Below are 22388 nucleotides of genomic sequence, written 5' to 3' on the forward strand. Positions count from 1 at the left end.
CTTTTGATGTCAATTGTTAAATCCACTCCAATCAGTGTAAATGAACAGGAGGAGGCTGGTTAAAGAAGGATTTTTAAGCCTTGAGACAATTGAGACATGGATTGTGTTTGTGTCATTCAGATGGTGAATAGGCAAGACACAATATTGAAGTGCCTTTGAACGGAGTATGGTAGTAGGTACCAGGTGTCAAGAACCGCAATGCTGTTTGGTTTTCACACTCAACAGTTTCCCGTGTGTATCAAGAATGGTCCAACACCCAAAGGACATCCAACCAACTTGACACAACTGCAGGAAGCATTGGAATCAACATGGGCCTGCATCCCTGTGGAACGCCTTCGACACCTTGTTGAGTCCATGCCCCGATGAATTGAGGCTATTCTGAGGGCAAAGGGGGTGTAACTAAATATTAGGAAGATAATCCTAATGTTTTGTACACTCAGTGTTATGTTCCTGAATAATCCATTGTTTATCCTCACTGAAAACAATTATAACTCTCAGTAGTTGTAAAAACCAGAATTTTGTCTCCTATACCACTTGAAATCACTCAAATGGAATTCTTTAGTGTTCCATGTGTGTAGCAAAACAAATCATATGTGAGAATAAAAATGTTTGCACAATCAGATCGTGCTCTAATGAACTCTATTGCACAGACACATGTTGCTGTTCTGGAAATGCAGTAAGGGCACTGGAAAGAAAAACTGCTGCAGACTGTAATGAGTGTTGCTGCCGCCGCCATCTTGGATGGGCTGAGGCTGCCCAATCATGCTTTGTTGTCGCTGGCGTTTCTCTGTGTGACATTGTTGTGTTCTGTGGTCACCTCTGACAGGGCTGTCTTCACCTCAGCCTCCTCCGCTTTACTTTTCTCACCTCCAAATATCTTCCTGCAATGGAGAAAATGTTAGAAATGAACAGTCTACCTGCAATGTAATAGAGAAACAACAACATTCCTAAGAAAACCACAACTGCTGCGTTCAAACAAAAAACACCCCAAATAGAAACATTTACATTCTATCAGACGCTCTTATCCAGAGTGACTTACAGGATACATTAGGGTTAAGTGCCTTGCTCAAGGGCACATCAACAGATCGTTCACCTAGTTGGCTCTGGGATTTGAACCAGCAACCTTTCGGTTACTGGTTCAATGCTCTTAACCGCTACTTTTCCAATAGATATTTAGACAATAGCCATAGGTAGTAATTGTTAGACGATTGATACCAACACAAGTAATATAATTACAGAGCACCTCTGAGTCAAAGTGATAGAGCAGTACTGATTGTCTGTTGCAGTGTCTGCCATACCATTGAATAGACATTAGGCAGGGTGAGTGAAAGATCTAGTCTTCTGGCCCTATCCCCAGCCTAAGAGCAGTACTAATGCCCGGCACTGTCATTACAAGACTTCCACAACTTCCACAACACACTCTACAAGGGGAACCATACTACTACACAGTAATTTACTGCTCCACACGACGCTACACACACACACATCCACACAACCACTACCATGGCAATGACTACAGCACTTGTCACCATTACACAGGTCTCATTAATTATTAATTATCACCACTGTTACCACAATTGACTACTACAATTTCACTTTACTTCACAAGACAAATGGAAAGGTGGAGACTGAGTGATAATAGAATAGTAGATGACTGGGAACACAAAAACATTTACACGTATAAACCTCTAGAGGGAGCCATACTCGTCGTTGAGTGGAGCAGCCTTGGCCGGACTGTCTAACTCCTCCAGAGCTGGGGGGCTTGAGGCCTGGAGGTCTGCCCCAAACCCGTTTCCGTTAGCCAGGGGGGAGGAGGATGAGGAAACGCCAGGGGCAGGGGAGGGAATGGGACTACTCTGAAACCTAGTGGCCTCTGCTGGGGGCATGGAGGGGCACTCAGTCTCCACCCCATTGGTCAACTCTAACTCTATCTCTGGGGCTTGGGGTGCTGTGGTGGTGGGCATGTGGGGGGTCAGGGTGGGTGTTGGGGAGTCGTAGATAGTAGAAGCCAGTGTGATAGTGACTGTGGGGGCAGCAGGTGTGGCAAAGGTCGGGGCAGTGGAAGCATTAGGGGCAGGTGTGGTGGGGGCACTTGTGGGAACTGGAATACTAGTGAGAATGTCTGGGAAAACAGGGGCACATTTGATTGTGTCCTCGTGAACGATAGCAGCAGTTATGTCAGCATTGAAGGCAGTAGTAGGAGCACTAGGGACAGATGTGGTAGTGGGAGCAAGTTTAGAGGTGGAGGTGTCAGAGGCTGGGAAAGTGAATGCCATAGAAGCAGGAGAGGGGCTGTCTGGGGCAATAGGAGCAGCTTTCCTGGTGTTTGGACTAGGAGAGGCAGTGGAGGGGGCAAGAGAGGGACTTTCCGGGGCAGATTTCCTGGGGGCCATGGTGGTGGAGTGGGTAGGTGTGGGGCTCTTGGGAGTGGGAGGAGAAGGAGCAGGTCTGTTAGAGTTTCGACGCCTAGGTGGTATTGGAATAGGATAATTTTTAGGAGATGTAGGGCAATCTGTGGCACTAACAGCAGTGGCATACATGTTGTCCTCTGCTCTAGGAGAGCTGTCTCCTAGAAGGTCTAACAGGGGGGGCTACTCTAGCTGTGATGTCAGAGGTGGAGATGAAGGGGGTTGGGGGGGCTGTGTTGGACTCTGGAGTGGGTGCCGGGGCGGGGGCAGGCAGGGGGTCAGTAGCGAGGGCAGACAGGCTACAGGTGAGAGCGGTGCTCTCACTAGAGGGGCTGTCCTGGGCGGGGTCATAGGTTGTGTTGGCTGTGTCAGAGATGGTGGCTACAGACGAGAGGGTATCCAGAGCCAGGGCAGCAGTGTGAGCGGCCAGCCTGGGAGAGAGAGCAGGGAGAGAGCAGAGACACACACACTAGACAGTGAGGTGACTGGGACCTGACGTGGGGACTAGGGAGGAGGAGCAAGCAGGAGGTTCGGTTAGGGGAGGCATGCAGTTAGATATCACACACAGAGCAGACAACATCAACCAGAGAGAAAGGACACACAAGGGGGTTCCATGCAGTGAGGCACATCAAATAACAAAGGACACTGTCCATGCACAGACTAACATGGAGAACATGTAGGGTCTAATGAACTGAAAACAGGTCTTTCTAATGGAAAGGATCACTACACACAACCACCTGAAGGGTTGAATTGTAACAGACACTCCTCTCATGTGACTCCCGTTTTTAACGTCTCAGTTTTTACGTGGGCTTCATCAAGTTCACCATATACAGGAATAAACCACAGTGGATCTATCCACTTCTTTGACTGGTAGCGATTCAACCGTGATATCGAAAAGATGAATCTCCTGAGAAATATCCTGAGAAAAAACTATTTTGGCAGCAAAGAAATAAACACCCCTCCCCAAAACAAACACACAAGAAACTACAACACACACAAGGGGTTTTCACACCGCATGTTGTTAGACCAGGGCTATCCTTAATGCTGGGTTAAAACTAGTTTACGGTTAGCTAACCCTCCTTTCACGCAAGCATTTGTTAACCCTGGGCTAAGTGCAGTGTGAATGTGACTATAGAGAAATTTCAACAAAAAGTACAAAAGCATGAGCACACGACGGTGCAATCTGCTTATAGGAATCACAGACATATGTATAAACTAACTGCTTATGCTCAAAAAGTCATCAACATTCCATTAATTACAATGTACTCAAAACTGTGTAGGAATATTGGGATTCTTACAAGAGGAATGTACTGTGCTTTAGCCCAACGACGATATCTGTGTGTGTGTGTGTGTGTGTGTGTGTGTGTGTGTGTGTGTGTGTGTGTGTGTGTGTGTGTGTGTGTGTGTGTGTGTGTGTGTGTGTGTGTGTGTGTGTGTGTGTGTGTGTGTGTGTGTGTGTGTGTGTCTGTGCGCACCCACATGTGTGTGTGTGTCTGTATGTCAAGGTATACTCACTCTGGCTCTGTAAGGGGTGTGGTCTCACTGGGTTCCGTGGGTCCTCCTGCGTTGTGATTGGCTGTGCACTCATCCTCTGTCCTCACCTCCACTATCGGTTCTTTGGACTCATCCTTTCTGTGGACACAAGAGGATTCTGATTGTTACATAGGCACCACGGCAACAGACTCCAGGACCTCAGAAACACAGAACTACAGCATAATGAGGATGATTAAATGCTTGAACCAGACATTCTCAGACGAAGGTCACCACGTACCCAAAGCTTAGCAAATGAGAACTGTGAAATTGCATCTAAATTGCAAGTATGCAGAGACTCCTTTTTCAGTCTGTGTTAGTGTCACAAATGGCACCTTATTCCCTATGGGCCCTGGTCCAAAGAAGTACACTAGATAGTGAACAGGGTGCCATTTGGGACGCACATATTGAGACAGTAGACACTCACATGAATGCAGCTTTGCCCTGTTCTAGGTTGTGTCCCTTGGCGCCGCTGCCTGGCTTGCAACACAGACACATGATGAGGCCACACTTGTTGGTGAAGTAGCAGGTGACGTCCACAGCCAGGAGCAGCAGGACGAAGGCCAAGATGAGGATCCCTGCCATGATGCCCATGGAGAGGGCAGACTCCCCGTCTATATCTACAGTACAGACACAGCATGACTCACTAGGAACATACAGCACCACAGTTAGACAGCTGAATGCATGCGGACATACTGTTAGAATAGGGAACCATCTGTATTCTACATAATGGATTCATAAAACACAGACAACTCACCTGTCATGCACATTGACATAGTGAGAAGAGATGTTTTGTAGACGTTAACTTCATACTGGTACCTTGATGTGCTCAAATTGGGAGATCAATGTCTCCCTGACAAGGCTCAAACAAACATCACACGTGACTTGTACCTTGTCTTTGGAACAGTAAAGGCATATATCTAAATCACCTGCCCTCTAATAAATGCAAACCCATTAATATGTATTAAATCAACTTTATTTGATATTAGTCATAACCAAAAACACCTGAAGAAAATGCATAATGTGCTTCAAGAGATATTTTGTAAACAACCATGTATGTGTGGCTAGCTAGTGACTACTGTACCACACACAATACATGATCTCTAGCATTATCTGTCCAGTTCCCATTCAAAAGAGAGCACCCTGAATATCTGCCCCTCGGGACTTCTGATTCACTTACCAAAAAGAGTATTAACAATTCAGTATTGACTTCAGGATCTATTTGTAATGCAGTTGTGAAACAAAATAATCACAACTTAATAGTATAAAAGAATGTATTGCTAGTTTTTAAATGACATTTGTAGTTCTTCAGGAATCAATAACACACAATTGACTGCTGCAGTTCCCAACTGTATCCATAATGCTTCTATGTATGTCGATGTGTGTCATAATACAACAGTATTAATATTAGCATATTATAATTTGGTACTTTGTTAATTAATTGTCCATGTAAAAATGAATGTTATTACAAATCTTTACAGTACATACAATATAGAAAGTGGAAAAATAATACACATCCTTTATGTAAACTGTCTGGTACTCACCACCATTCACTCAGTACTCGTGAATGGTTCACAATAACCCTAGTGTTCATTAATGTCAACTGGAGCTCCATTCACTTCTCTAGTTCAGAGTGCTGCTACTAGCTGTGCTATGTTGCTGAGCCGAGTGGTACAGCACTGACCTGTAGGATACTAGCCTAGTCTGATACTAGCCTAGTCTGATACTAGCCTAGTCTGATACTAGCCTAGTCTGATACTAGCCTAGTCTGATACTAGCCTAGTCTGATACTAGCCTAGTCTGATACTAGCCTAGTCTGATACTAGCCTAGTCTGATACTAGCCTAGTCTGATACCTGTCTGGATACTAGCCTAGTCTGATACTAGCCTAGTCTGATACTAGCCTAGTCTGATACTAGCCTAGTCTGATACTAGCCTAGTCTGATACTAGCCTAGTCTGATACTAGCCTAGTCTGATACTAGCCTAGTCTGATACTAGCCTAGTCTGATACCTGTAGGATACTAGCCTAGTCTGATACTAGCCTAGTCTGATACTAGCCTAGTCTGATACTAGCCTAGTCTGATACTAGCCTAGTCTGATACTAGCTTAGTCTGATACTAGCCTAGTCTGATACTAGCCTAGTCTGATACTAGCCTAGTCTGATACTAGCCTAGTCTGATACTAGCCTAGTCTGATACTAGCCTAGTCTGATACTAGCGTAGTCTGATACTAGCCTAGTCTGATACTAGCCTAGTCTGATACTAGCCTAGTCTGATACCTGTAGGATACTAGCCTAGTCTGATACTAGCCTAGTCTGATACTAGCCTAGTCTGATACTAGCCTAGTCTGATACTAGCCTAGTCTGATACTAGCTTAGTCTGATACTAGCCTAGTCTGATACTAGCCTAGTCTGATACTAGCCTAGTCTGATACTAGCCTAGTCTGATACTAGTCTAGTCTGATACTAGCCTAGTCTGATACTAGCCTAGTCTGATACTAGCCTAGTCTGATACTAGCCTAGTCTGATACTAGCTTAGTCTGATACTAGCCTAGTCTGATACTAGCCTAGTCTGATACTAGCCTAGTCTGATACTAGCCTAGTCTGATACTAGCCTAGTCTGATACTAGCTTAGTCTGATACTAGCCTAGTCTGATACTAGCCTAGTCTGATACTAGCCTAGTCTGATACTAGCCTAGTCTGATACTAGCCTAGTCTGATACTAGCCTAGTCTGATACTAGCCTAGTCCTATATATGTTTGTGCTGTATAGCTAACTCCTTACTATGGTTGTTGTCTACGATCATAGGAATTAGCTATACTGCACACACGGATCTGGAACCAAGCTAAAATGATACCAGTGCCTTTGGTTCAGTTCAGTCAATCAGGCTGCTCTATTCTGTAGTTACTCCCCACCCACTGAGAGACATGTGTCTGTCTAGGCATCCATCCAGAGAGACAACCAGCCATGGCAGAGAAAGGACAGCTTTCTTTCCTCCATGTGTGTGAGAGAGAGAAACCAGCATCGCCTCATATAACTAGCTATGAGAGCAGCAACACAGCTACTATGGACATGACGAGGGAGAACAGAGTGTATGTCACAGACGAACAGCCTTGGGTCGCTGCTCAAACCAAAATATTGTCAAAACCAACGGAAAGATGAGACACACAGATTCAGAAAAGAGTAATACGTAATGAGGAATGTGTTCATGTAGTGACGTCCACCAGGGTCCAAAACCAGGCAAGAGTGCAGAGACATAGGGAGAGAGATAGAGAGGGGGGGGGGCAGAGACATAGGGAGAGATAGAGAGAGGGGGGGCAGAGACATAGGGAGAGAGATAGAGAGAGAGGGGGGGCAGAGACATAGGGAGAGAGATAGAGAGAGAGGGGGGGCAGAGACATAGGGAGAGAGATAGAGAGGGGGGTGAAGGGGCAGAGACATAGGGAGAGAGATAGAGAGAGGGGTGAAGGGGCAGATACATAGGGAGAGAGATAGAGAGAGGGGGGCAGAGACATAGGGAGAGAGATAGGGAGAGGGGTGAAGGGGCAGAGACATAGGGAGAGAGATAGAGAGAGGGCAGAGACATAGGGAGAGAGATAGAGAGAGGGGTGAAGGGGCAGAGACATAGGGAGAGAGATAGAGAGAGGGGGGGGGCAGAGACATAGGGAGAGAGATAGAGAGAGGGGGGGCAGAGACATAAGGAGAGAGATAGAGAGAGGGGGGGGGCAGAGACATAGGGAGAGAGATAGAGAGAGGGGGGGGGGCAGAGACATAGGGAGAGAGATAGAGAGAGGGGGGCAGAGACATAGGGAGAGAGATAGAGAGAGGGGGACAGAGACATAGGGAGAGAGATAGAGAGGGGGGCAGAGACATAGGGAGAGAGATAGAGAGAGGGGGGCAGAGACATAGGGAGAGAGATAGAGAGGGGGGAAGAGACATAGGGAGAGAGATAGAGAGAGAGGGGGGGGCAGAGACATAGGGAGAGAGATAGAGAGAGGGGGGGGCAGAGACATAGGGAGAGATAGAGAGAGAGGGGGGGCAGAGACATAGGGAGAGATAGAGAGGGGGGGGGCAGAGACATAGGGAGAGAGATAGAGAGAGGGGGAAGGGGCAGACACATAGGGAGAGAGATAGAGAGGGGGGAAGGGGCAGAGACATAGGGAGAGAGATAGAGAGATGGGGGGGGGGCAGAGACATAGGGAGAGAGATAGAGAGAGGGGGGGGGCAGAGACATAGGGAGAGAGATAGAGAGAGAGGGGGGCAGAGACATAGGGAGAGAGATAGAGAGAGGGGGGGGACAGAGACATAGGGAGAGAGATAGAGAGAGGGGGGGCAGAGACATAGGGAGAGAGATAGAGAGGGGGAAGGGGCAGAGACATAGGGAGAGAGATAGAGAGAGGGGGAAGGGGCAGACACATAGGGAGAGAGATAGAGAGGGGGGAAGGGGCAGAGACATAGGGAGAGAGATAGAGAGATGGGGGGGGGCAGAGACATAGGGAGAGAGATAGAGAGAGGGGTGAAGGGGCAGAGACATAGGGAGAGAGATAGAGAGAGGGGGGGGCAGAGACATAGGGAGAGAGATAGAGAGAGGGGGGGGGCAGAGACATAGGGAGAGAGATAGAGAGGGGGGAAGGGGCAGAGACATAGGGAGAGAGATAGAGAGGGGGAAGGGGCAGAGACATAGGGAGAGAGATAGAGAGGGGGAAGGGGCAGAGACATAGGGAGAGAGATAGAGAGGGGGAGGGGGCAGAGACATAGGGAGAGAGATAGAGAGGGGGAAGGGGCAGAGACATAGGGAGAGAGATAGAGAGAGGGGAGGGGGCAGATACATAGGGAGAGAGATAGAGAGGGGGAAGAGGCAGAGACATAGGGAGAGAGATAGAGAGGGGGGGGGCAGAGACATAGGGAGAGAGATAGAAAGGGGGGCCAGAGACATAGGGAGAGAGATAGAGAGAGGGGGAAGGGGCAGAGACATAGGGAGAGAGATAGAGAGAGGGGGGGGCAGAGACATAGGGAGAGAGATAGAGAGAGGGGGGGCAGAGACATAGGGAGAGAGATAGAGAGGGGGAAGGGGCAGAGACATAGGGAGAGAGATAGAGAGAGGGGGAGGGGCAGACACATAGGGAGAGAGATAGAGAGAGGGGGAGGCAGAGACATAGGGAGAGAGATAGAGAGAGGGGGAGGCAGAGACATAGGGAGAGAGATAGAGAGAGGGGGGGCAGAGACATAGGGAGAGAGATAGAGAGAGGGGGGCAGAGACATAGGGAGAGAGATAGAGAGAGAGAGACATAGGGAGAGATAGAGAGGGGGAGGGCAGAGACATAGGGAGAGAGATAGAGAGAGGGGGGGGGCAGAGACATAGGGAGAGAGATAGAGAGAGGGGGGGGCAGAGACATAGGGAGAGAGATAGAGAGAGGGGGTGAAGGGGCAGAGACATAGGGAGAGAGATAGAGAGAGGGGTGAAGGGGCAGATACATAGGGAGAGAGATAGAGAGAGGGGGGCAGAGACATAGGGAGAGAGATAGGGAGAGGGGGGAAGGGGCAGAGACATAGGGAGAGAGATAGAGAGAGGGGGGGGGGCAGAGACATAGGGAGAGAGATAGAGAGAGGGGGTGAAGGGGCAGAGACATAGGGAGAGAGATAGAGAGAGGGGGGGGGCAGAGACATAGGGAGAGAGATAGAGAGAGGGGGGGCAGAGACATAAGGAGAGAGATAGAGAGAGGGGGGCAGAGACATAGGGAGAGAGATAGAGAGAGGGGGGGCAGAGACATAGGGAGAGAGATAGAGAGAGGGGGGCAGAGACATAGGGAGAGAGATAGAGAGAGGGGGACAGAGACATAGGGAGAGAGATAGAGAGAGGGGGGCAGAGACATAGGGAGAGAGATAGAGAGAGGGGGGGCAGAGACATAGGGAGAGAGATAGAGGAGGGGGGAAGAGACATAGGGAGAGAGATAGAGAGAGAGGGGGCAGAGACATAGGGAGAGAGATAGAGAGAGGGGGGGGCAGAGACATAGGGAGAGAGATAGAGAGAGGGGGGGGGGCAGAGACATAGGGAGAGAGATAGAGAGGGGGAAGGGGCAGAGACATAGGGAGAGAGATAGAGAGAGGGGGAAGGGGCAGACACATAGGGAGAGAGATAGAGAGGGGGGGAAGGGGCAGAGACATAGGGAGAGAGATAGAGAGATGGGGGGGGCAGAGACATAGGGAGAGAGATAGAGAGAGGGGGGGGGCAGAGACATAGGGAGAGAGATAGAGAGAGAGGGGGGGGGCAGAGACATAGGGAGAGAGATAGAGAGAGGGGGACAGAGACATAGGGAGAGAGATAGAGAGAGGGGGCAGAGACATAGGGAGAGAGATAGAGAGGGGGGAAGGGGCAGAGACATAGGGAGAGAGATAGAGAGAGGGGGAAGGGGCAGACACATAGGGAGAGAGATAGAGAGGGGGAAGGGGCAGAGACATAGGGAGAGAGATAGAGAGATGGGGGGGCAGAGACATAGGGAGAGAGATAGAGAGAGGGGGAAGGGGCAGAGACATAGGGAGAGAGATAGAGAGAGGGGGGGGGGCAGAGACATAGGGAGAGAGATAGAGAGAGGGGGAAGGGGCAGAGACATAGGGAGAGAGATAGAGGGGGGAAGGGGCAGAGACATAGGGAGAGAGATAGAGAGGGGGGAAGGGGCAGAGACATAGGGAGAGAGATAGAGAGGGGGAAGGGGCAGAGACATAGGGAGAGAGATAGAGAGGGGGGAGGGGCAGAGACATAGGGAGAGAGATAGAGAGGGGGAAGGGGCAGAGACATAGGGAGAGAGATAGAGAGAGGGGGAGGGGCAGATACATAGGGAGAGAGATAGAGAGGGGGAAGAGGCAGAGACATAGGGAGAGAGATAGAGAGGGGGAAGGGGCAGAGACATAGGGAGAGAGATAGAAAGGGGGCCAGAGACATAGGGAGAGAGATAGAGAGAGGGGGGAAGGGGCAGAGACATAGGGAGAGAGATAGAGAGAGGGGGGGGGGCAGAGACATAGGGAGAGAGATAGAGAGAGGGGGGGCAGAGACATAGGGAGAGAGATAGAGAGGGGGAAGGGGCAGAGACATAGGGAGAGAGATAGAGAGAGGGGGAGGGGCAGACACATAGGGAGAGAGATAGAGAGAGGGGGGAGGCAGAGACATAGGGAGAGAGATAGAGAGAGGGGGGAAGGGGCAGAGACATAGGGAGAGAGATAGAGAGGGGGGAAGGGGCAGAGACATAGGGAGAGAGATAGAGAGATGGGGGGCAGAGACATAGGGAGAGAGATAGAGAGGGGGGGGGCAGAGACATAGGGAGAGAGATAGAGAGAGGGGGGCGGAGACATAGGGAGAGAGATAGAGAGAGGGGGAAGGGGCAGAGACATAGGGAGAGAGATAGAGAGGGGGGAAGGGGCAGAGACATAGGGAGAGAGATAGAGAGGGGGAAGGGGCAGAGACATAGGGAGAGAGATAGAGAGGGGGAAGGGGCAGAGACATAGGGAGAGAGATAGAGAGAGGGGGAAGGGGCAGAGACATAGGGAGAGAGATAGAGGGGGAAGGGGCAGAGACATAGGGAGAGAGATAGAGAGAGGGGGAAGGGGCAGAGACATAGGGAGAGAGATAGAGAGAGGGGGGGGGGGCAGAGACATAGGGAGAGAGATAGAGAGAGGGGGAAGGGGCAGAGACATAGGGAGAGAGATAGAGAGGGGGAAGGGGCAGAGACATAGGGAGAGAGATAGAGAGGGGGAAGGGGCAGAGACATAGGGAGAGAGATAGAGAGGGGGAAGGGGCAGAGACATAGGGAGAGAGATAGAGAGAGGGGGAAGGGGCAGAGACATAGGGAGAGAGATAGAGAGAGGGGGGAAGGGGCAGAGACATAGGGAGAGAGATAGAGAGGGGGAAGGGGCAGAGACATAGGGAGAGAGATAGAGAGGGGGGAAGGGGCAGAGACATAGGGAGAGAGATAGAAAGGGGGGCAGAGACATAGGGAGAGAGATAGAGAGAGGGGGAAGGGGCAGAGACATAGGGAGAGAGATAGAGAGAGAGGGGGGCAGAGACATAGGGAGAGAGATAGAGAGAGGGGGGCAGAGACATAGGGAGAGAGATAGAGAGAGGGGGAGGGGAAGAGACATAGGGAGAGAGATAGAGAGAGGGGGGAAGGGGCAGAGACATAGGGAGAGAGATAGAGAGGGGGGGGCAGATACATAGGGAGAGAGATAGAGAGAGGGGGATGGGGCAGAGACATAGGGAGAGAGATAGAGAGAGGGGAAGGGGCAGAGACATAGGGAGAGAGATAGAGAGAGGGGGGAGGGGAAGAGACATAGGGAGAGAGATAGAGAGAGGGGGAAGGGGCAGAGACATAGGGAGAGAGATAGAGAGGGGGGGGCAGATACATAGGGAGAGAGATAGAGAGAGGGGGATGGGGCAGAGACATAGGGAGAGAGATAGAGAGGGGGGAAGGGGCAGAGACATAGGGAGAGAGATAGAGAGAGGGGGAATGGGCAGAGACATAGGGAGAGAGATAGAGAGGGGGAAGGGGCAGAGACATAGGGAGAGAGATAGAGAGAGGGGGGAAGGGGCAGAGACATAGGGAGAGAGATAGAGAGGGGGAAGGGGCAGAGACATAGGGAGAGAGATAGAGAGGGGGGAGGGGCAGATACATAGGGAGAGAGATAGAGAGGGGGAAGAGGCAGAGACATAGGGAGAGAGATAGAGAGGGGGGGAGACATAGGGAGAGAGATAGAGAGAGGGGGGGGGGGGCAGAGACATAGGGAGAGAGATAGAGAGGGGGAAGGGGCAGAGACATAGGGAGAGAGATAGAGAGAGGGGGGAAGGGGCAGAGACATAGGGAGAGAGATAGAGAGGGGGGAAGGGGCAGAGACATAGGGAGAGAGATAGAGAGGGGGAAGGGGCAGAACATAGGGAGAGATAGAAAGGGGGGCAGAGACATAGGGAGAGAGATAGATAGAGGGGGAAGGGGCAGAGACATAGGGAGAGAGATAGAGAGAGGGGGAGACATAGGGAGAGAGATAGAGACAGAGACATAGGGAGAGAGATAGAGAGAGGGGGGGGCAGAGACATAGGGAGAGAGATAGAGAGAGAGGGGGGCAGAGACATAGGGAGAGAGATAGAGAGAGGGGGGGGGCAGAGACATAGGGAGAGAGATAGAGAGGGGGGGCAGAGACATAGGGAGAGAGATAGAGAGGGGGGGGGGCAGAGACATAGGGAGAGAGATAGAGAGAGGGGGGCAGAGACATAGGGAGAGAGATAGAGAGAGGGGGGAGAGACATAGGGAGAGAGATAGAGAGAGAGAGACATAGGGAGAGAGATAGAGAGAGGGGGGCAGAGACATAGGGAGATAGAGAGAGAGGGCAGAGACATAGGGAGAGATAGAGGGCAGAGACATAGGGAGAGAGATAGAGAGGGGGAAGGGGCAGAGACATAGGGAGAGAGATAGAGAGGGGGAAGGGGCAGACACATAGGGAGAGAGATAGAGAGGGGGGAAGGGGCAGAGACATAGGGAGAGAGATAGAGAGAGGGGGAAGGGGGCAGAGACATAGGGAGAGAGATAGAGAGAGGGGGGGGCAGAGACATAGGGAGAGAGATAGAGAGAGGGGGGGGGGGCAGAGACATAGGGAGAGAGATAGAGAGATGGGGGGGCAGAGACATAGGGAGAGAGATAGAGAGGGGGTGAAGGGGCAGAGACATAGGGAGAGAGATAGAGAGAGGGGGGCAGAGACATAGGGAGAGAGATAGAGAGGGGGGAAGGGGCAGAGACATAGGGAGAGAGATAGAGAGGGGGAAGGGGCAGAGACATAGGGAGAGAGATAGAGAGGGGGAGGGGCAGAGACATAGGGAGAGAGATAGAGAGGGGGAAGGGGCAGAGACATAGGGAGAGAGATAGAGAGGGGGAGGGGCAGAGACATAGGGAGAGAGATAGAGAGGGGGAAGGAGGGGCAGAGATAGAGAGAGAGATAGGGGGAGGGGCAGATACATAGGGAGAGAGATAGAGAGGGGGAAGAGGCAGAGACATAGGGAGAGAGATAGAGAGGGGGAAGGGGCAGAGACATAGGGAGAGAGATAGAAAGGGGGGCCAGAGACATAGGGAGAGAGATAGAGAGGGGGGAAGGGGCAGAGACATAGGGAGAGAGATAGAGAGAGGGGGGGGGCAGAGACATAGGGAGAGAGATAGAGAGAGGGGGGGCAGAGACATAGGGAGAGAGATAGAGAGGGGGAAGGGGCAGAGACATAGGGAGAGAGATAGAGAGAGGGGGAGGGGCAGACACATAGGGAGAGAGATAGAGAGAGGGGGAGGCAGAGACATAGGGAGAGAGATAGAGAGAGGGGGGGCAGAGACATAGGGAGAGAGATAGAGAGAGGGGGGGCAGAGACATAGGGAGAGAGATAGAGAGAGGGGGGGGCAGAGACATAGGGAGAGAGATAGAGAGAGGGGGGGGCAGGAGACATAGGGAGAGAGACAGGGAGAGAGAGGGGGGGCAGAGACATAGGGAGAGAGATAGAGAGAGAGGGGGGGCAGAGACATAGGGAGAGAGATAGAGAGAGGGGGTGAAGGGGCAGAGACATAGGGAGAGAGATAGAGAGAGGGGTGAAGGGGCAGATACATAGGGAGAGAGATAGAGAGAGGGGGGGGCAGAGACATAGGGAGAGAGATAGGGAGAGGGGGTGAAGGGGCAGAGACATAGGGAGAGAGATAGAGAGAGGGGGGGCAGAGACATAGGGAGAGAGATAGAGAGGGGGGAAGGGGCAGAGACATAGGGAGAGAGATAGAGAGAGGGGGGGGCAGAGACATAGGGAGAGATAGAGAGAGGGGGGCAGAGACATAAGGAGAGATAGAGAGAGGGGGGCAGAGACATAGGGAGAGAGATAGAGAGAGGGGGGGGCAGAGACATAGGGAGAGAGATAGAGAGAGGGGGGGCAGAGACATAGGGAGAGAGATAGAGGGGGGGGACAGAGACATAGGGAGAGAGATAGAGAGAGGGGGGCAGAGACATAGGGAGAGAGATAGAGAGAGGGGGGCAGAGACATAGGGAGAGAGATAGAGAGGGGGGGAAGAGACATAGGGAGAGAGATAGAGAGAGAGGGGGCAGAGACATAGGGAGAGAGATAGAGAGAGGGGGGGGCAGAGACATAGGGAGAGAGATAGAGAGAGGGGGGGGGGGGCAGAGACATAGGGAGAGAGATAGAGAGGGGGAAGGGGCAGAGACATAGGGAGAGAGATAGAGAGAGGGGGGAAGGGGCAGACACATAGGGAGAGAGATAGAGAGGGGGGGAAGGGGCAGAGACATAGGGAGAGAGATAGAGAGATGGGGGGGGCAGAGACATAGGGAGAGAGATAGAGAGAGGGGGGGGGCAGAGACATAGGGAGAGAGATAGAGAGAGAGGGGGGCAGAGACATAGGGAGAGAGATAGAGAGAGGGGGGACAGAGACATAGGGAGAGAGATAGAGAGAGGGGGGGGGCAGAGACATAGGGAGAGAGATAGAGAGGGGGGAAGGGGCAGAGACATAGGGAGAGAGATAGAGAGAGGGGGAAGGGGCAGACACATAGGGAGAGAGATAGAGAGGGGGGAAGGGGCAGAGACATAGGGAGAGAGATAGAGAGATGGGGGGGGGCAGAGACATAGGGAGAGAGATAGAGAGAGGGGGTGAAGGGGCAGAGACATAGGGAGAGAGATAGAGAGAGGGGGGGCAGAGACATAGGGAGAGAGATAGAGAGAGGGGGAAGGGGCAGAGACATAGGGAGAGAGATAGAGAGGGGGGGGAAGGGGCAGAGACATAGGGAGAGAGATAGAGAGGGGGAAGGGGCAGAGACATAGGGAGAGAGATAGAGAGGGGGAAGGGGCAGAGACATAGGGAGAGAGATAGAGAGGGGGAGGGGCAGAGACATAGGGAGAGAGATAGAGAGGGGGGAAGGGGCAGAGACATAGGGAGAGAGATAGAGAGAGGGGGAGGGGCAGATACATAGGGAGAGAGATAGAGAGGGGGAAGAGGCAGAGACATAGGGAGAGAGATAGAGAGGGGGAAGGGGCAGAGACATAGGGAGAGAGATAGAAAGGGGGGCCAGAGACATAGGGAGAGAGATAGAGAGAGGGGGAAGGGGCAGAGACATAGGGAGAGAGATAGAGAGAGGGGGGCAGAGACATAGGGAGAGAGATAGAGAGAGGGGGGGGGCAGAGACATAGGGAGAGAGATAGAGAGGGGGGAAGGGGCAGAGACATAGGGAGAGAGATAGAGAGAGGGGGGAGGGGCAGACACATAGGGAGAGAGATAGAGAGAGGGGGAGGCAGAGACATAGGGAGAGAGATAGAGAGAGGGGGAAGGGGCAGAGACATAGGGAGAGAGATAGAGAGGGGGGGAAGGGGCAGAGACATAGGGAGAGAGATAGAGAGATGGGGGGCAGAGACATAGGGAGAGAGATAGAGAGAGGGGGTGAAGGGGCAGAGACATAGGGAGAGAGATAGAGAGAGGGGGGGGGCAGAGACATAGGGAGAGAGATAGAGAGAGGGGGGAAGGGGCAGAGACATAGGGAGAGAGATAGAGAGGGGGGAAGGGGCAGAGACATAGGGAGAGAGATAGAGAGGGGGAAGGGGCAGAGACATAGGGAGAGAGATAGAGAGGGGGAAGGGGCAGAGACATAGGGAGAGAGATAGAGAGAGGGGGAAGGGGCAGAGACATAGGGAGAGAGATAGAGGGGGGAAGGGGCAGAGACATAGGGAGAGAGATAGAGAGAGGGGGGAAGGGGCAGAGACATAGGGAGAGAGATAGAGAGAGGGGGGAAGGGGCAGAGACATAGGGAGAGAGATAGAGAGAGGGGGGCAGAGACATAGGGAGAGAGATAGAGAGAGGAGGGAAGGGGCAGAGACATAGGGAGAGAGATAGAGAGGGGGGAAGGGGCAGAGACATAGGGAGAGAGATAGAGAGGGGGGAAGGGGCAGAGACATAGGGAGAGAGATAGAGAGGGGGAAGGGGCAGAGACATAGGGAGAGAGATATAGAGAGGGGGAAGGGGCAGAGACATAGGGAGAGAGATAGAGAGAGGGGGAAGGGGCAGAGACATAGGGAGAGAGATAGAGAGGGGGGAAGGGGCAGAGACATAGGGAGAGAGATAGAGAGGGGGAAGGGGCAGAGACATAGGGAGAGAGATAGAAAGGGGGGCAGAGACATAGGGAGAGAGATAGAGAGAGGGGGGAAGGGGCAGAGACATAGGGAGAGAGATAGAGAGAGAGGGGGGCAGAGACATAGGGAGAGAGATAGAGAGAGGGGGCAGAGACATAGGGAGAGAGATAGAGAGAGGGGGAGGGGAAGAGACATAGGGAGAGAGATAGAGAGAGGGGGAAGGGGCAGAGACATAGGGAGAGAGATAGAGAGGGGGGGCAGATACATAGGGAGAGAGATAGAGAGAGGGGGGGGATGGGGCAGAGACATAGGGAGAGAGATAGAGAGGAGGGAAGGGGCAGAGACATAGGGAGAGAGATAGAGAGAGGGGGGAGGGGAAGAGACATAGGGAGAGAGATAGAGAGAGGGGGGAAGGGGCAGAGACATAGGGAGAGAGATAGAGAGGGGGGCAGATACATAGGGAGAGAGATAGAGAGAGGGGGATGGGGCAGAGACATAGGGAGAGAGATAGAGAGGGGGAAGGGGCAGAGACATAGGGAGAGAGATAGAGAGAGGGGGGAATGGGCAGAGACATAGGGAGAGAGATAGAGAGGGGGAAGGGGCAGAGACATAGGGAGAGAGATAGAGAGAGGGGGGAAGGGGCAGAGACATAGGGAGAGAGATAGAGAGGGGGAAGGGGCAGAGACATAGGGAGAGAGATAGAGAGGGGGGAGGGGCAGATACATAGGGAGAGAGATAGAGAGGGGGAAGAGGCAGAGACATAGGGAGAGAGATAGAGAGGGGGGCAGAGACATAGGGAGAGAGATAGAGAGAGGGGGGGGGCAGAGACATAGGGAGAGAGATAGAGAGAGGGGGAAGGGGCAGAGACATAGGGAGAGAGATAGAGAGAGGGGGGAAGGGGCAGAGACATAGGGAGAGAGATAGAGAGGGGGGAAGGGGCAGAGACATAGGGAGAGAGATAGAGAGGGGGAAGGGGCAGAGACATAGGGAGAGAGATAGAAAGGGGGGGGCAGAGACATAGGGAGAGAGATAGATAGAGGGGGAAGGGGCAGAGACATAGGGAGAGAGATAGAGAGAGAGGGGGGGCAGAGACATAGGGAGAGAGATAGAGAGAGGGGGAAGGGGCAGAGACATAGGGAGAGAGATAGAGAGAGGGGGGGGGGGGCAGAGACATAGGGAGAGAGATAGAGAGAGGGGGGGCAGAGACATAGAGAGAGAGATAGAGAGGGGGGGGAAGGGGCAGAGACATAGGGAGAGAGATAGAGAGAGGGGGGAGGGGCAGACACATAGGGAGAGAGATAGAGAGAGGGGGAGGCAGAGACATAGGGAGAGAGATAGAGAGAGGGGGAAGGGGCAGAGACATAGGGAGAGAGATAGAGAGGGGGAAGGGGCAGAGACATAGGGAGAGAGATAGAGAGATGGGGGGCAGAGACATAGGGAGAGAGATAGAGAGGGGGGTGAAGGGGCAGATACATAGGGAGAGATAGAGAGGGGGAAGAGGCAGAGACATAGGGAGAGAGATAGAGAGGGGGCAGATACATAGGGAGAGAGATAGAGAGAGGGGGGGGCAGAGACATAGGGAGAGAGATAGAGAGAGGGGGAAGGGGCAGAGACATAGGGAGAGAGATAGAGAGAGGGGGGAAGGGGCAGAGACATAGGGAGAGAGATAGAGAGGGGGGAAGGGTCAGAGACATAGGGAGAGAGATATAGAGGGGGAAGGGGCAGAGACATAGGGAGAGAGATAGAGAGAGGGGGGGGAAGGGGCAGAGACATAGGGAGAGAGATAGAGAGGGGGGAAGGGGCAGAGACATAGGGAGAGAGATAAAGAGGGGGAAGGGGCAGAGACATAGGGAGAGAGATAGAAAGGGGGGGGCAGAGACATAGGGAGAGAGATAGAGAGAGGGGGGGAAGGGGCAGAGACATAGGGAGAGAGATAGAGAGAGAGGGGGCAGAGACATAGGGAGAGAGATAGAGAGAGGGGGCAGAGACATAGGGAGAGAGATAGAGAGAGGGGGAGGGGAAGAGACATAGGGAGAGAGATAGAGAGAGGGGGAAGGGGCAGAGACATAGGGAGAGAGATAGAGAGGGGGATGGGGCAGAGACATAGGGAGAGAGATAGAGAGGGGGAAGGGGCAGAGACATAGGGAGAGAGATAGAGAGGGGGGAGGGGCAGATACATAGGGAGAGAGATAGAGAGGGGGAAGAGGCAGAGACATAGGGAGAGAGATAGAGAGAGGGGGGAAGGGGCAGAGACATAGGGAGAGAGATAGAGAGGGGGAAGGGGCAGAGACATAGGGAGAGAGATAGAGAGAGGGGGGAAGGGGCAGAGACATAGGGAGAGAGATAGAGAGAGGGGGGAAGGGGCAGAGACATAGGGAGAGAGATAGAGAGAGGGGGGGCAGAGACATAGGGAGAGAGATAGAGAGAGGGGGAAGGGGCAGAGACATAGGGAGAGAGATAGAGAGGGGGAAGGGGCAGAGACATAGGGAGAGAGATAGAGAGGGGGAAGGGGCAGAGACATAGGGAGAGAGATAGAGAGGGGGGAAGGGGCAGAGACATAGGGAGAGAGATAGAGAGAGGGGGAAGGGGCAGAGACATAGGGAGAGAGATAGAGAGAGGGGGGAAGGGGCAGAGACATAGGGAGAGAGATAGAGAGGGGGAAGGGGCAGAGACATAGGGAGAGAGATAGAGAGGGGGAAGGGGCAGAGACATAGGGAGAGAGATAGAAAGGGGGCAGAGACATAGGGAGAGAGATAGAGAGAGGGGGGAAGGAGCAGAGACATAGGGAGAGAGATAGAGAGAGGGGGGGGCAGAGACATAGGGAGAGAGATAGAGAGGGGGGAAGGGGCAGAGACATAGGGAGAGAGATAGAGAGAGGGGGGCAGACATAGGGAGAGAGATAGAGAGAGGGGGGGGCAGAGACATAGGGAGAGAGATAGAGAGGGGGAAGGGGCAGAGACATAGGGAGAGAGATAGAGAGAGGGGGGGGCAGAGACATAGGGAGAGAGATAGAGAGAGGGGGACGGGGCAGAGACATAGGGAGAGAGATAGAGAGGGGGGAAGGGGCAGAGACATAGGGAGAGAGATAGAGAGAGGGGGAAGGGGCAGAGACATAGGGAGAGAGATAGAGAGGGGGGGCAGAGACATAGGGAGAGAGATAGACGGGGGGAAGGGGCAGAGACATAGGGAGAGAGATAGAGAGAGGGGGGAAGGGGCAGAGACATAGGGAGAGAGATAGAGAGGGGGGCAGAGACATAGGGAGAGAGATAGAGAGAGGGGGGAAGGAGCAGAGACATAGGGAGAGAGATAGAGAGAGGGGGGGCAGAGACATAGGGAGAGAGATAGAGAGGGGGGAAGGGGCAGAGACATAGGGAGAGAGATAGAGAGAGGGGGGGGCAGACATAGGGAGAGAGATAGAGAGAGGGGGGCAGAGACATAGGGAGAGAGATAGAGAGGGGGAAGGGGCAGAGACATAGGGAGAGAGATAGAGAGAGGGGGGGCAGAGACATAGGGAGAGAGATAGAGAGAGGGGGGAAGGGGCAGAGACATAGGGAGAGAGATAGAGAGGGGGGAAGGGGCAGAGACATAGGGAGAGAGATAGAGAGAGGGGGGAAGGGGCAGAGACATAGGGAGAGAGATAGAGAGGGGGGGGGGCAGAGACATAGGGAGAGAGATAGAGAGACGGGGGGAAGGGGCAGACACATAGGGAGAGAGATAGAGAGAGGGGGAGGCAGAGACATAGGGAGAGAGATAGAGAGAGGGGGAAGGGGCAGAGACATTGGGAGAGAGATAGAGAGGGGGGGGAAGGGGCAGAGACATAGGGAGAGAGATAGAGAGATGGGGGGCAGAGACATAGGGAGAGAGATAGAGAGAGGGGTGAAGGGGCAGATACATAGGGAGAGAGATAGAGAGGGGGAAGAGGCAGAGACATAGGGAGAGAGATAGAGAGGGGGGCAGAGACATAGGGAGAGAGATAGAGAGAGGGGGGGCAGAGACATAGGGAGAGAGATAGAGAGAGGGGGGAAGGGGCAGAGACATAGGGAGAGAGATAGAGAGAGGGGGGAAGGGGCAGAGACATAGGGAGAGAGATAGAGAGGGGGGAAGGGGCAGAGACATAGGGAGAGAGATATAGAGGGGGAAGGGGCAGAGACATAGGGAGAGAGATAGAAAGAGGGGGGGAAGGGGCAGAGACATAGGGAGAGAGATAGAGAGGGGGAAGGGGCAGAGACATAGGGAGAGAGATAGAGAGGGGGAAGGGGAAGAGACATAGGGAGAGAGATAGAAAGGGGGGCAGAGACATAGGGAGAGAGATAGAGAGAGGGGGAAGGGGCAGAGACATAGGGAGCGAGATAGAGAGAGAGGGGGCAGAGACATAGGGAGAGAGATAGAGAGAGGGGGCAGAGACATAGGGAGAGAGATAGAGAGAGGGGGAGGGGAAGAGACATAGGGAGAGAGATAAGAGAGAGGGGGAAGGGGCAGAGACATAGGGAGAGAGATAGAGAGGGGGGGGGCAGATACATAGGGAGAGAGATAGAGAGAGGGGGATGGGGCAGAGACATAGGGAGAGAGATAGAGAGGGGGAAGGGGCAGAGACATAGGGAGAGAGATAGAGAGGGGGGAGGGGCAGATACATAGGGAGAGAGATAGAGAGGGGGAAGAGGCAGAGACATAGGGAGAGAGATAGAGAGAGGGGGGAAGGGGCAGAGACATAGGGAGAGAGATAGAGAGGGGGAAGGGGCAGAGACATAGGGAGAGAGATAGAGAGAGGGGGAAGGGGCAGAGACATAGGGAGAGAGATAGAGAGAGGGGGGGAAGGGGCAGAGACATAGGGAGAGAGATAGAGAGAGGGGGGGGCAGAGACATAGGGAGAGAGATAGAGAGAGGGGGGCAGAGACATAGGGAGAGAGATAGAGAGGGGGGAAGGGGCAGAGACATAGGGAGAGAGATAGAGAGGGGGAAGGGGCAGAGACATAGGGAGAGAGATAGAGAGGGGGAAGGGGCAGAGACATAGGGAGAGAGATAGAGAGAGGGGGAAGGGGCAGAGACATAGGGAGAGAGATAGAGAGAGGGGGGGGAAGGGGCAGAGACATAGGGAGAGAGATAGAGAGGGGGGAAGGGGCAGAGACATAGGGAGAGAGATAGAGAGGGGGAAGGGGCAGAGACATAGGGAGAGAGATAGAAAGGGGGCAGAGACATAGGGAGAGAGATAGAGAGAGGGGGGAAGGAGCAGAGACATAGGGAGAGAGATAGAGAGAGGGGGGGGCAGAGACATAGGGAGAGAGATAGAGAGGGGGGAAGGGGCAGAGACATAGGGAGA

At 53.0% G+C, this 22388-nt stretch overlaps 1 protein-coding gene across 13 annotated transcripts in view; it reads right to left on the minus strand.

Annotated features, from left to right (window-relative positions):
• Window positions 1-57: 57 nt before the first annotated feature.
• LOC124005211 (neural cell adhesion molecule 1-like) overlaps window positions 58-22388 on the minus strand; it is a 119531-nt gene continuing 97200 nt past the window's right edge. For 8 of the 13 annotated variants that reach the window (XM_046314234.1, XM_046314233.1, XM_046314232.1 and 5 more), the window contains 4 exons: window positions 4366-4558; window positions 3924-4040; window positions 1687-2839; window positions 744-881 (listed from right to left, as the gene is read on the minus strand). In XM_046314234.1, the coding sequence (XP_046170190.1) occupies window positions 2554-2839; window positions 3924-4040; window positions 4366-4558 (596 nt within the window). In that variant the 3' untranslated portion in view covers window positions 744-881; window positions 1687-2553. Of the gene's footprint in view, window positions 882-1676; window positions 2840-3923; window positions 4041-4365; window positions 4559-5837; window positions 7058-22388 lie in introns of those variants that run through there. The other 5 variants (XM_046314237.1, XM_046314240.1, XM_046314230.1 and 2 more) reach the window with 4 other exon arrangements.

Source organism: Oncorhynchus gorbuscha, linkage group LG19, assembly GCF_021184085.1.
Source record: "Oncorhynchus gorbuscha isolate QuinsamMale2020 ecotype Even-year linkage group LG19, OgorEven_v1.0, whole genome shotgun sequence".
Classification (NCBI taxonomy): domain Eukaryota; kingdom Metazoa; phylum Chordata; class Actinopteri; order Salmoniformes; family Salmonidae; genus Oncorhynchus; species Oncorhynchus gorbuscha.